Source organism: Physcomitrium patens, chromosome 3 (assembly GCF_059467195.1).
Source record: "Physcomitrium patens ecotype Gransden chromosome 3, ASM5946719v1, whole genome shotgun sequence".
Lineage (NCBI taxonomy): Eukaryota > Viridiplantae > Streptophyta > Bryopsida > Funariales > Funariaceae > Physcomitrium > Physcomitrium patens.
Window position 1 is genome coordinate 1,861,009 of NC_143412.1, and position 14,531 is coordinate 1,875,539.

The 14,531-nt window shown below is 39.7% G+C and overlaps 2 protein-coding genes across 4 annotated transcripts; one reads left to right on the forward strand and one right to left on the reverse strand.

Moving 5' to 3' along the window:
• The first annotated feature begins 716 nt into the window (after window positions 1-716).
• LOC112279597 (uncharacterized) lies at window positions 717-3,652 on the forward strand. 2 transcript variants are annotated; one of them, XM_024514205.3, is made up of 7 exons: window positions 849-1,516; window positions 1,752-1,856; window positions 2,057-2,143; window positions 2,296-2,346; window positions 2,609-2,708; window positions 2,873-2,957; window positions 3,104-3,652. In XM_024514205.3, exons 1-7 carry the CDS (start codon window positions 1,391-1,393, stop codon window positions 3,246-3,248), a joined length of 699 nt encoding a protein of 232 aa, XP_024369973.1. In that variant the 5' UTR covers window positions 849-1,390; the 3' UTR covers window positions 3,249-3,652. The 2 variants fall into 2 exon arrangements, with proteins under 2 accessions (XP_024369974.1, XP_024369973.1); XM_024514206.3 differs by lacking the exon at window positions 2,296-2,346 and having other exon boundaries at window positions 717-1,516.
• Window positions 3,653-3,845: 193 nt separating this feature from the next.
• On the reverse strand, window positions 3,846-8,627 carry LOC112279596 (protein RGF1 INDUCIBLE TRANSCRIPTION FACTOR 1). 2 transcript variants are annotated; one of them, XM_024514204.3, is made up of 4 exons: window positions 6,951-8,627; window positions 6,104-6,310; window positions 5,476-5,691; window positions 3,846-5,075 (listed from the first exon to the last, which is right to left on the reverse strand). In XM_024514204.3, the coding sequence occupies exons 1-4, from the start codon at window positions 6,951-6,953 to the stop codon at window positions 4,656-4,658; spliced, it is 846 nt and encodes a 281-aa protein (XP_024369972.1). In that variant the 5' UTR covers window positions 6,954-8,627; the 3' UTR covers window positions 3,846-4,655. The 2 variants fall into 2 exon arrangements, with proteins under 2 accessions (XP_024369972.1, XP_024369971.1); XM_024514203.3 differs by having other exon boundaries at window positions 6,906-8,571.
• Between the last annotated feature and the right edge of the window lie 5,904 nt (window positions 8,628-14,531).

Consider the following 14,531-nt stretch of genomic DNA (forward strand, 5'->3'; position numbering starts at 1 on the left):
ATATATATATACATATATATTTATATATATACACACAAACATCTCTGGATTGTTGAACTTCTTAAAATTTTCTCTCATTAAGTATCCACTCAAAATGCATGTTCGTTGTGTGGAGAGGATTTTAAGAGAATTCCCAACCTTAAGAAATTCTTTTCGAAGTGTTAAATCGTACCTAATGAACAAGCCCGTCTAATGTCGGACATTGTCCTTAATGCTCTTCTCATTTATGTAAATTTATTTAATCTAGAAAGATAATAATCGTGCTTTGAATGCAAAGCTGTCCCTCTTTTACAGGTGTAGCACTGAAACCATCTATCATGTTCTATCAATGTCCTTTACTTAAAAGCTATGCTTTATATTACGTAATATAGCACAATTGTAACAGTGACGTACGGTTAATTATTAATGAAAAGATTCATGCCTTAAACCTTTGTTGCTAATGAAAGCCTTCATCCTCTAAATCCATCAACTGAGTCCTGGAAGTGAATAATTTATTTCAGGCAACCTTGACCACTGCTGCATTTCTACATTCTCCTCACACAAAAGATCAACAATAACGCCACAATTCCATGACATCCTCACTCTAAGTGCTCAGGAGCATGAGGTCAGTGACATTCAGTACACAGTTGCACAACTGCTCTACGTCAGAGTATGTGCCCATGTGGGTCTTTTGAAGATAAGAAGAGAGACTAATAACCTCAACAAAACCTTGTCAGGCCACGCAATCGCTAGTTTTCCAGTAAAATCTACTACATAGTTCATCTGTAACGACTCAACCATCACTCAAACACAATCTCCACCCCCTTCCTGTGTAAAGATGCGAGAACATCTTCAAAGTTCACGAAGTCGAAGAGACCAGTAGTAGAGCGAAGGGAAAATTAGCGAGACGTTCTTGGGTTCTGTAAGTGGAAAGAATCCATGCAGGAATTGGGACTGGAGAGGATGGCAACTAGATTCAATTGCTGTTAGAGAGGGGGCTGAAGCAACTGCTGTGCACAACTGTCTTTTAGTTTTTTATTTATTTTTCCTTCTGAAGACAACATTTGAGATTCCTTCCGACTCTTTGCAATTCGAGCTCAACCTTGTTGCATCCGTCAAGCTTCGCGGAAGAATTTGAGGAATCGAAACATCATCAACCCATTGTGCCAGACGACGAAAATTGCGAGAAGTGGTGGCCTGTCACCACTCCACTCTCCTAAATAATTTCGACCTCCATACGGGGCAGGATTTGTTGTCTCTCACCTAGAAATTTGGGCCTCTCACAGGAAGGGAGGCGATGTGTGTTTTTTAGGTTCGTGGATTGAGGAGCTTTGCAGAGTGGGTATTGTTCGTCTCCCCACCCACTTATTACAACTCGGGATCCTCGTTTTCTTCTGATGAGACAGTGACTATGGCGGAGAAGACGACGAAGAAAACCATGAAAAGGGAAAGAGAGGGAAGCCCTATGAGGACTGTCTCCCTGCACCATTTCCACGACACTGAGAATTCCCAGTCCTTGGACGTTTCCTGCTCCGAGGTTTGCTCATCGCTTCTTTTCTGTATTCGAACTTTGAGCTAGAAGCAACAATTTGATGTCTCTTGCCAACAGAGTCGTAGGTCGCATCTGGTGGCATCTCGTCACCTCAACTATGGTTAGAAATGAGAACAGTTGTTGATGAATAATCCAAATCTTCGAATACACGGTATCTGTATGCACGGTAGACACTTTGGCATGCGTTGTTCAACTTCAATGCTTGCTTAATTCAATGCAGGTAATGCAAGAGGAGTATGGGCTCTATGTGTGGCCTTGCAGCGTAGTGCTGGCAGAATACATCTGGCAAAATCGTCAGCGATTTGTCGGCTCGAGGGTTATTGAGGTAGGCATCAATCTCCAACTAGCCTCATCTCAGAGCGCTTCTAGTACCCAAAATTTTGCAGCCCTCTATGTACTCAGAGAATTCAGCGCGTGTTCTCTTTTCTGGTCAAGACAGCAAGCCGTGGTTGCTCGATAGAATTGGCAGGCGAGTAACAGTCATAGCCTACCTTGCCCCTGTGCAAGCAACTAAGTGAGACGCAGTTGGGCGCAGGTACCGCTTTGCCGGGTGTAGTGGCCGCCAAAGTTGGAGCCTCTGTTGTGCTAACGGATCGGGAAGATCAGCCCCAGGTATGTTCTTACAAGCTGCCCCTGAAGCCCATCTCATCACGATTATACTTATCAGGAAGGAGATCTTGAGTAGGCTCCAATATGGAATTGGACTGTCATGTCGCATCACACGGTTGGAGTTCTGATTGTTAGGTCAAACATGTCCTTTCCAGGTCTTCGAGAACATGCAAAAGACATGTGACTTAAATCAGATCACCTGTGAGGTATGCCTGCATTTCAAGGCAAATCCTGTTTTCGAAGTTTCGCCATAGCCTTCAATTCGTTACCCTTACAAGTTTTTTGGATCCGAGGACGGGGTATCGCCACTGCCCATGTCTGCAAACAAGCACGGAACTATGTCGGTCTAGTCTTGGAAATCTTCTAATTGTCTCTGATTGTTTAAGCCTCGTTTAGCAAGGATGTTATCGTATGGATCTCTCCATCTGTGTATCGTTAGCGCTGAAGCTGGCCCATTCATGTTCTCAGATGCAAAGGTTGACCTGGGGTCAATGGAATGACAAAGCTTTCGCTCTACGACACCCCGGTCAGGTTGTACTGGGTGCAGACGTCCTTTACGCAAGCAAAGGTGCGTATATCATCCGTTACAATTAGCTCTCTTCTTCTGCAGTTTAGTTTCCCTGACTTATTTCAAGTATCACACATTTCCAAGCTAGTAACTGTATTAAATCACGGATACGAGCCAGGACATTAATACTCACCCATTCATGCTTTGGCACTTGGTATCTACAGATTTCGATGACCTGCTTGCCACCGTCAAGTTCTTGTTGCTAGGAATGCCAGATTCTGTCTTCATCACCACATATCAACCTCGCAGGTTTGACTTTCCTCGCTTTCTCTGCTTGCATCCCGTTGTTATAATTTTATTTTATTTATTTTTACAATAATAAATGAATAAAAACCTTCGTAAGAATAGAAAACCATCACCTCATCAGCACACGATTGTTTCCTCGATTGCTGCAGCGGCCACAGGTCCATTGAATACCTGATGGCGAAGTGGGGCTTGCAATGCACCCAGCTTCTTGACGCAGCAGACTTTCTTCCTGCATCGAAGTTGTCCGCTTTGTCGAACTCAGTGGAGCTTGTCGAGGTGAAATCCCACAATTGACGTATCAATGTACAAGTCATGCAGGTGTATCTACCACTACCATCACCAGTTGTCGAGGCAGTGCTACTGTTAAGTATCTATCGATCTATCTATGTGCACTTGTGTAATTTTGCAGTGACTATGGTGCCGGTGTGGCTTGCTTCTGGTTTGTGACCGGTCAATGTAAACACAACATCACCCTGATCTCGTTCGGTGTTCTGAACTCACTTCAATTGATGGATTAGCTCCACAATGGTACTGAATCAGACTAAATTTTTCTTTTTTGTATATTGAATAGGCAACCATTTACGCTCAAAATCCTGGTATTCGTAGAGAGATCTTCTATGATGGCTACTTTGAGAAGGAATAAAAGGAAAGGAAATAAAAAAAAGCAATGGTGAAAATAAAACACAACATATTCTTTACTTGTTTTTCGCGCTTCCCGAGGTATTGGTGTTCTCGAGCGTTCCCATGCATTGGTGGCATAGAAAAACCATTTTTCGCTGATCAGCATGCCGTGGTTAAATGGAAGTGCTCAGAACAGTTCACCAGCTCACTTGACTAGACCAGTAGCAATAACCCAAATGTGGAAGCGGTTCATACGAGGACAAGAAGATGTATTATACAAAGTTTCATTTGGTGCTTTATTATATGAATGATATAACCATATGATAGTACCACAGTATGAAATAATAACTTCTGTATAAGTATATATGAACTTTCTCATAGTAACAGTATTTGTATCTGCATAACAGAGACGCTATGGTACATCAAAGAGTTGTACGCGAGCATTAGCATACGTACCACTCTCTCTCTCTCTGAATAGTGATTCAGTCTCACCAAAGCCAACTTCCATTGACTCCTGTAAACCAGCAAGTGGGGCTGGTGCACCGCTCTGAAACATCTAACCACCCTTCTGCCGAAAGTGATCTTCAAGACGCAGAGCTTGAAGTACGGCTGGAAGTATATGCTTCCAGTGGTGACGCCTAGCAGCACTGGAGCAGATATTCTGGGATGAGTTTCAGTCGCTATTCCTGTTTGGTTGTTGGTAGTTCACCCATAGAATACATTAGTAGTTGTAACAGTGCCACCCTTGATCTGTTATTTACACTTAAGGTTTGTAAACACTGCTCTCAAGCCTATGCCTCTTGTACCCATTTCTGAGGCCGATCCTATTTATACACAGGTAACGGACTTCGAAGGGGGGGGGCTTGATATCCGCCGAATTTTTGAACTTGGGCTTTTGAAACTTCAGTGCAACAGCGACCATGTTTGCTGATGACTAGGAATGTTTCCTTCCAATTTGGCACATACGGTTCCGCAACAAGGCATTGATAACAGGCTTTTTCGCAGGAAGGAGCCCTTATCAAGTTCTTCTGCATGATTCAATATCGAATTCCTTATTTACATGTAGGAAAGATGTACGTATCAAGCCCAAAGAGGAGCCCTGTGCGGTATGCCCTTCCTTCTTTTCGCAACCCGAAGTACATTCGAACGTGGTGGTGTCCTTGGTGACATATCGACCACAAGCTGTACAGGCGCTGAGCCATTTTTGTCACCAAAACGCCCTGAAGTCACTCCTGGTGAAGATTGTCCGACTTTTTCATGATGCAACGTCCGTCCCTTGAACGTTGTGTCCTCCATGGTTTCGTGATCTGTATCCGAGCTCTCGAAGCCTGTATGAGATAGAGGTGAGGATTGTAACTGTGAAACTTTTCTCGACCGTGGGGCCTTCTTGTGAGTAGAGTCTTCCGAGTCTGAAGGCCCACGTACGTTCGTGCTAACTACACCCTGTGCTTTTGGTTGTAGAAAGAAAGAGAGCTCCTTGTGCCTCTTGATTCCTGCAAGCTGGAAAGACAGAAAATTGTCAGAAAGCGAATACAAGTGCCCTTCGGGATTTGAAAAAGATGCAGATTAATTCTTCAACCTTCATCACAAACTAACGATGCGGCAACTTTCCTTTACCTGGCTATCTATCGCAATCTAACTAGCAATATCTTCACATCTCCAATTCTCCAGCGTACATAAGCTGAGCTAGTGACAATTGCAAGGGTGCTACGATTTGATTGCGATTGCAAGGGTATGACTTCATCACTACTATAATCAAGGACATAGAATGCTGGAATCAAGCATTTTTGTAGAGCTTTCTCAGTGGAATCTTTGTAGATGATAAAGAATAAAAACCTTTGGTTGGTTTGGAACGTGAAAAGAAAAGTAGAAGACCTAGTAACTTCTCAAAATCCCGTACCTTACATCCTAAGGAACAGAATCGAAACGTGTCGAGCAGGCTTCGCTCACACGTCTCGCAAGTGTTAGTCACGCCTTTGGCCGGCCGTGGTTGAGGCCGTTCATTCAGAAACACCACACGCGCACTGTTGATAATGTAAGTCTGTACCGTTGAGATGTCCAACAGCTTCTGAATTTCGGAAACGCGAATGACATCGTGGTAAGACGACCTCCGGATCTACAGCATTATCGCGCAAAAACAATGTGAGTAGGTCAACCTATCAAAAGTAGTTCACTTGGGCTTCCAACACACAATCTAGACCTCGCAGGGTACGCCCACCTATCAAACAAACTTGATTTCAAGACATGGTCTACGTATTCAACATCGTTTCCGTTTCCACGGACAGAGGATTCCAAGCGCAAAATCCAGTAACAATTGGTTGGCAATTTCTTAAGGTTTTTCACATGCAACGAAATGTGTTGGTATATAGCTCGGACTAATTTAATGCGGACTCACACACAATATGGGCGTATTGCGTACAAATCTACCCTTTCTTTCAACCTAAAGCAAGTCTCTTAAGACAACCAAGAACTTAGACATTACAAGGAATAACTGCATAGAAATTCGTGTTGGTAATGAGCATTCGTACTTGAACAACGTGGTGATCCTTGTGATCAACTGCACAAGAAGCACAAATACCATCACCCATGCAGTTGAAGCAAAACAGATTGCATTCGCTCTTAGTAGAAACACCATGTATTCCGCAAGTAGCAAAGAAATCCGCTTTCAGCAGCGGTTTCAACCACAGTGGGCCCTCAGCAAGATTGGTATCTTCCTCCGCCATCACCGGCCCTCCCTGCATGATTCCAACGGGGAAATGTATTGTAATGAGAATCTGCGATAGATGCGAATTCACAAGCCTAATTGAATGAATAACATCACGACCTTGCAATCGTGAAGTACGAAAACATTAACAACTTTGGTAGATGATGCAATTGAGGATGAAGACAAAGTCAAAATCTCTTTCAAAATAGAGCTAAAGACGGTTACGGATGTGCATTTGCAAATACTTCGAACTAGGCATATTTTACAGGGTTCCAAAATTGTTTGATACTTCCTTTCAACGATATTAACACAGCGGACATGCTGCTGCCTCCTTTTCTATGATCCCTAAGCTAACCGTTTCAACTTGAGGCATTCCTAGCATTGCACCCGAGGCATCTCCTCTTTCTTCTTCTTCTTCTTTTTATTTTTTATTTTTTTTTACTAGCTTCGACAAGGATTTTGCAACTTCCGCTTGGGAGAGGCAACACACAGAAAACGACCACACAAGGTTTCCGAAAGTTCGAAGAATGTACTGAACACGACATTTTTGACGCTGCAGAAGTGGTGACGAGAGCTAGATGCAGGCAACAAAAACATGTGTGCTATGATGAGGATAACTGACGTGCCTGCACAGCATGAAGTTCCGCAGTCCGCGAAGGAGAAGGGCTCACCATGTTCTTCGTCTTCTGCGACCTCAGGAGCCCAGCAGACTCTGGTTGTGCTGCCGGGATCGCCAGCTTTGACTTCCCTCCTTCCGACAACCACACGGTAAATTGCGCAGGAATTGTACTCGTGTGGGCTGGTTAAACTCTCGAGCTTCTCTCTCAGCAGGCCGTCGATCACCCTTGCATTTCTTTCTTTTATAAATTATCTCTTCCAGATAAACCTTCTTATCAGCTGCTCCCTGGATTCTGCTTTCCAGAAATTCCCACAGAACGACACTAGAAGTTGATGAAAGTAGCCACCACTGAGGCAATTTCCATTTCGCTGCAGACTATTACTGCTTTCACCTCCAACTGCTCGAAAACGATCGACAGAATTTCCGTTCTCGGTCGTTTTTGTATCTCCTTAAGTCGAAATTGTTGGGAAGAATATAGAAAGAGGTATGAAAGTCATAAACAATTGAATATTATCGACGTAATTTGAGGCTGTTCACATGCGAGCATTGTTCCCGCTGTCTACGTAATGAATGATGGGATTGCTGCCATGTGAGGAGGTCCTCGGATATCCATTTCTTCAAGTTCTGAAAATCTCAAGCAAGAGTGACGCGCCTACTTCTCACAAGATTGTCTAATGAAAGCACGAGATATTCTAGCACATTGTAGCTCAGCACAAAGCCACAGAATGCAAAGCGCAAGCAGGACAACTAGCACTTTGATCTGCTAACAAAATACGAACAGACTCTGCTTTATTTCACTCAACCAATTCTTCTAGAGTACGTGCGAAACATGAAAATCTGCAGGGATCAACGCGGTGGGACTGTCATCCGCTCTCGCGCAGCAATGCAGGTGCCCAGTAACTGCGATGGAAGGGAGGATCCTGACCAGGACACCACTACAATACGAAACGCTTATCAATTCACTCAGTGGATTCTCTGTAGCACTAATTCTGCCACATCGCTCACGACGCGACCAGAGGAGGACAGAAGATTCTGATTCTTCGAAATAAACTACTAGATGTGCCGACGTAGCACCTAATTGACAATGCAGCAAGAACTCAGGGGCGAAGTGTACAAAACCTTTAGAGGCATGTCATGAACTCTCTGAGGTACTATTCCGCACAATTGTCAAGATCCAGCCGACGAATTCGACAACACCAAACGAGTGCTATATCACACAACGTCCTAACCGATACGCAAGGTTCAAACTACACTCCAATGTTCCGCAAATTGATGCGAACCTGCGCACTTGCATGTCAAGGTAATGCGGAAACTGCACGAGTTTAAGATAACAGTGCGTCCATCCAGTGCAGGTGCAGAGGATGGTGAGTAATTTACAGGGATGGAAGAAGGGAGGACGTCAAGACGAGGCGGGCGGAGGAAGTAAGCAAGAAAGGAAGACCAGGCATGAAGCGGTGATCGATGTTTGGAAGTGGTGCAATGGAAAGCCGACAAACAAAAAACAACGCAAACAAAAGCCCTCCCTCTATGCTGCGTCAGCACGCCCGAGGCTATGTTCAGGCGCTACACGACGGCGATGGGCGAGGACTGCGACAAGCGAATTGGCATCTGCGAAATCGGCAGGGATGGATGGTTGCTTGCGATGGCAAATTGTCGGAGCATCAAGGTACTGCCGAAGGGCAAAGAGGAAGAATGGATCGATGCAGATAATTATCAAGCGTGGTGGAGGGAGTGTCACCGTGCTGACCAAGTTGCGTGTGGGGCTGGAAGTCTAGCCTCTCGTCTCCGATGGCCCGCCATGGCTACCACAGACAGACAGACTAACAACGCCACATAACTGTTTTAAAAGCAACCATGCCGTCCGAGTCCAAGACAGACAAACTTCCAGGAGCGGAATATCATCGCCAACGATTCGCGGCTCGTTCTCGTCGGGCCAACGACTGGAAACTTTCTCCAAGCACACAAACCCGGAGTTCTTTATTTTATTTTACTGTGGGCCATACTCTGCCAGCGGAAACTACTTTACCCCACACTAGAGTGAAACCTTCAAGTCGAGAAGAATTCTGCTAAAAACCTCAAGAAAAGTTGCCTGGTCGAAAGACGCACTGAAGGCCGCAGCAAGCAAACAGTTCTACGTGCGCCATCATCGTGGCGAGAGTCACTTCGACTTTTCTTGTTTGTCCTTACAGGCAAACGAACAAAGCAAGCGAAAGCGAAGAAAACTCAGTCACTTTGGAAGTGTCTTCAGGCTCAGCCTTTGAACTCAAACCACAGGATTAGATTTTCTTCTTCCTTCCACACAAAGCCATCTCGGATGAGAAAGACGAAGTTACTCCCCTTTTCTATTCCATAAACTTCTCTCTCTCTCATTTGAATAACACTTTCTCCGCGCACATTGTGCTTGGAGCCGGTTTCCACGGCTGGACCTGCATCCACCGTAACCACAGCCCACGGGGACGGACGGATGGCGAAGAAGAGGCCCTCCCTCTCTCCGCCTCCTCCTCCTCCTCTTCCTGCCGTCACTCCACGCATTGCCCTGCTCCATAGCCTCTGCTTCTCCTCTTCTTCCGACTCCTCCAACTTCCTATTCCTTCTTCTCCTTCTTCTTGTGCTTTCCGTCGGACTGCACGCCTTTTCCACGCATGCTTGCTGCTTCGTGCTCGTGGAAGAAGCACACAGCGCTGCTGCTGCTGCAACGCTGCAACGCAAACAAAGCAAGACAGCAAGCTGCAAACCCTAAACCCTAAACCTTCTCGCTGTTACATTCTGTAATCCGCTGCTGTGTTTCAGAACCGTCGATGGTTCCGTTGCCGATTCCAGCCAGAATGGTCGCATTCGTAGGACCCACTTTTCCTATTACTTTTACTTTTTCTATTCGTGCTTTTTAGTTTAAGCAGAGAGAATGTCGTGTATCATGATCGGAAGGTACTGATTCAGTAGAACACGGAACCTCTTTGTTTATTTATTTATTTATTTATTTATATTTCTAGTGTCTGGTTTCTTGTTAGATTAAATTAAAATCTTATGGGAATAATTATTGGTATCAAAAAATCATTGGTAATCAATTCATTTTGGTGCTTTTTAAGATTGTACAATATTTGAATAGTTAACTCCATGCCATTCTAGAGTTTAACAATGATAACAACGTTCACCATGACAAGATTAATTTTATTTTATTTTCCTTCCGTTTCTTGTTTCTTTAACAACCTTTAGTTTTGATTATCACTTGTATCTTGTTAAAATAACAGTAATGTCCCCCAACAAAGAAGCCACTCACTTTAAAATTGGTGAACTTGGTCTTATTAAAATATAAAAAATATAAAATGTATAACTATTAATAAAATTGCTTACTATATATAATAAATGTTATGTATTTTCATGCATGATTTATTTCAGTTTCTCAAAAAAAAAATCCTGTATTACAAACAATTTACTTGAAAAAGCAATCTCTGAACTAAAATTCAACATATTGATATAGCACTCCAGATTTGAATAAAAAAAGTCACTTTCCAATAAAAGTAAGATCCAAAACAAGATTATTTTGCTCTTGAATTAATAAGTATTTGTACATTTTCAATAAACATAAAGAATGCATAAAAATTCATACAGACCAAAATTGAATGTATGTATTCTGGAATAAGCAATTTAAATTGGATGTGTTACCAATTATACACAGAATTCAAAACACATACATATACATATACACATACACATAATTAGTATTATAGATATATATATATATATATATATATATATATATATTCTTCTAAAAATTACAATAAAATAACATTCAATATAGACAATGAAAGTTGTACAATGTATACATCAAAAGATCCACAAGACAAGCAAGTTAAAAAACACAATATGTAGAAAACACACTCTCTCAAATTGAAGTATAGAGCCTTTTTTATTCTATCAATTGGTCATGTGGTGTAGCATATGGTGTTGGTAGTGTGCCAAACTCCCATGATATGAAGAAAATAAATTAAGAATTAAAATAAATTAAACTAAAGATTATAAAAGTAAAGGAGGAACACAAAGTTGATTCTCGTATGGAGGAGCCGTGGCATGACCATCTTATAAATCTTCTCACCCAAAAAGAATAAGGGAAAGGGAAACATGTTCCCATGACTTGTTACCCCATGGTCTCCGTTCTCATGTTACTAGATATATTGTTAGCGTTATTAGCACCAAATCATGGGGAACCTCAATTTATGCACATCTTGACAAAATTTGCTTCACGTTGAAACTTCTTTAGAAGAATAATAGTAGATTATTAGAGCTCTTGGCTCAAGTGAAAGGACAACACATCTTTGCCACTTCCAATAGACTCTTCTTTGTGGGGTATGACCAAGGGCCCCATGTTGGCCACACATCCATTCTTTACACATAAAACAAAAATAACACACACACACACAATTGGATATTACTTGCAACCAAACTATTATAAAAGGTAAAATAAGACAATAGAAGGTCATTTTGTGTGGTGTTTAAAGCCAATAGGAGCACTAGAAAAGTAAAAAAAACATAAAGAAAAAAGAAGAACTTTGTGAGGTGAATGTAATGAGGGATGAGTGAGTATGCAGGTGGGTTCCACTTTAGATGAGTTATCCTTGTTTCACATTCAAAATCCATGGGTCCCATTTTAACCTATTTTTGCATGGACTATAACAACTCATTCCCATCTTTTTATTTATTTATTTATTTATTTATTGTGTTTTTGGATTAATAGAGATCGTAGATGGTGACCATTTTGTTATTTCCTCTTTAGTAGTAAAAGAAGTAGAAGGCTTTTTTCTATCTCTCACTCCCCACAAGATAGAGATAGACAAGCATCCTTGCATGGAAGGCCACTTCATATAGAAACACATGTCACGTTATGTATCAATTTTTTTTTATATATTTTCTTGGTTTTTTTTTTTTTTTTTTTTTTTTTTTTATTTTAATAAACGGATAGATTCCACCATACCCAATTGCCAAAAAGATAAAATGAAAGGCCAATTCATGACCTTTAATAACCTTTTGGTTCTATCTTCTTCTGTTTTTTACTTTTATTTTTAACTTTTTTGAATTATTAAATAATGCAATATATTGGCTATAGTCTTAATATTATGGACAAGACAAGGATATTCTTCCTTTTGTCATGCCCATGTGGCAAATTGCAATATGATATTGTTGCATTCAAATGTTGCACTTATGGTGTAAAGAATAAAGTAAAATATTGCTTACATAAGGTATTATCCAAAAGGGCTTCTACCATTCATTAAGCCATATAAACTTGTTTGTGTACAATGCAAATTAACAGTTCTTGTGTTAATTATGATTGACATTCATTCAAGTAAGGAACACAGTTAAATTCAACTTAATTTCTAGTGTAAAATTCTTCTGAACCCCCTAAAACTGTTTGCATGTGCAATATTTTCTATAAAAATTTAATTCTAACAAAATGCATTCATGTTACTATATAAATAAATTTTACTCTTTAACAAAACAAGGGTACAAAAAACACACTTTGGAATCCTAAAATGAGAAAAAATAACGAAAAACACAGGAAAAAAAGGATGAAGGATGGCCACCCACATGAATACATAGATTAAAAAAAAAAAAAAATCCAATTTAGAGTGGGAAATTCTTTTTTTTTTTTTTTTTTTTTTTTTTTTTGAAAGGCGTGGATTAAAGTGGAAAGGTTACCGTGATAGCTTTAAAGAGACGCGGAATGCTTTTTGTCCAGCTCGAGAGCCACAACCTTTCCACTTTGGGCGGACGGATGAACTACCTAACGAATGAACATATTCGAATGAATGCAATAATCCGTTCAATTGGATGAAATATTGGAGGTAGTTTCCCGAGTCAATTCACGTGGTACCCCCGCGCAGGTTGTGACAAGTGGCAGCTTCTCGCGGGATGATGACATCACGTCCACCAAAGAGGAAAAGAGAGAGAGGAGAGAGAAAGAATGCGGTGATAGAGTAGAACGCGGGGACCCATAACCGTGAACTCGGGAAGCTCGTGGAAGCTTTGGCTGTTCAAACGTGTGCCATACTAACACATGGAGTTGAAATGAAGATTTACAATTGATTAATTAACCAATTAAATAAATAACTAATTAATTAACTGAATGCCATGTTTTATATGCAAGTTTTTTGATGATTTACTTCGTTTTTTCAAATTCAAAATATTGTATTGAAGTGTTTGATAATTTATTTGTTTCCAATGAGTTTTATTTGAAGAGGGTGTGTTAAAGATCAGTTGCTATCATTTTTGAGCCTTTGTGAACAAAATATTATTTTTTGAATGCTTATTTGAAACTGAAGTTTGATTTCAAATAGAAAATAACGATTTTATACATCGATTGCACAATGGCCCACTTTGGATATGTTTGATTAAAAACTCATTGTTTTTTTTCTTTTTTCTTTCTATTTGTTTATTTATTTTTTTGTTGAGTGTGTTGGGTGAAGTTTTGAATGTACAAAATTTTCATTTAATACACACACACACACACACACACACATATATATATATATATATATATATATATTAAATACTTCGAAATATATTTTAAAGTGGTCTTTTTCATATTTGTTGCTTAGCTATTGTTTGATAATTGAATAGACTTACTAGATTGTTTGATAATTGAATTGATACTTTGAAAGTTATTACAAAAAAGAATTTGAAACTCCTTCATTCGAAATAATCAATTAAAAACAGTGTTATTATTTCGATAAATTTCCAGGTTACGGTAGTAAAAGTTACGTTAAAGGTTCAAATTGTTTAAATACTAAACTTCTACTTGAAATCATATCAGTAGCTTTTATTGGTTCTGATCAATTCAACGACATGGCATTCATTAATTTTCAGATTTTAAAAAAAAGTCTGGTGTAGTTTTGCTTTGAATGATGAGTTTTGCTTTGAATGATACAAAATTGAATCAATTTACTTGCATTTATGTTATTGAAAATAATAGGAATATTACTATTTTTCAATTGAAAATTCTGTTGTGTTGTTCATTTCTTCTAGATGTTTTCATTTCAATATCTCATTATTCAAAGATTTGTCCTTTTTCTTTTTCGGTTCATTTAAAAAAAACTTATTTGGTTTTATGAAATTTTAAATAAACTATTTAAAATATCATTTAAATTCGAAAGTACTTTTATTATCAATAAATACCCAATAATATGTGAGAACTCACAAATTATCTATCATGTACATAAAAATGTGAGTTGATTCTATTTTTTGCAAATGTCTTATTATTATCATTAACAGATAATAATTATACATCATAACACGTTTATCTCATGCAATTTTTATTTGTTTATTGGGTAAGTAATAAACTATTTACTTGTAAAGTTTTGAACATAACTTCTTTTTGAATGATTTAAATGTTAATCTTTTGAATAAAAAGATGACATACATCATGTAGCAAGAACATGGGATCTTGTTGATCAAGGTCTTTGGATAAAGATGCAAAATTTTCAACTTTTATTAAAATGAAGGATGATGTCCCCCTGACACACCCATATATACATGTATATATATATATATATATATATATGTGTCTCACAAACTCAAAAATCATTTCTTCAAAAACAATATGACAATGCATTTGGTTTTATGAAATTGCACAAGTCTTAGA

Coding starts and splice junctions, on each gene's coding strand:
- LOC112279597 (XM_024514205.3), top strand. CDS start 1,391: ATGGCGGAGAAGACGACGAAGAAAACCATGAAAAGGGAAAGAGAGGGA. Junction 1,857..2,056: donor TCGGCTCGAGGGTTATTGAG/GTAGGCATCAAT, acceptor AGTGAGACGCAG/TTGGGCGCAGGTACCGCTTT. Junction 2,958..3,103: donor ACCACATATCAACCTCGCAG/GTTTGACTTTCC, acceptor CGATTGCTGCAG/CGGCCACAGGTCCATTGAAT.
- LOC112279596 (XM_024514203.3), bottom strand. CDS start 6,953: ATGGTGAGCCCTTCTCCTTCGCGGACTGCGGAACTTCATGCTGTGCAG. Junction 6,311..6,905: donor CGGAACTTCATGCTGTGCAG/GCACGTCAGTTA, acceptor GGAATCATGCAG/GGAGGGCCGGTGATGGCGGA. Junction 5,076..5,475: donor TCTGTTCCTTAGGATGTAAG/GTACGGGATTTT, acceptor CTGTCTTTCCAG/CTTGCAGGAATCAAGAGGCA.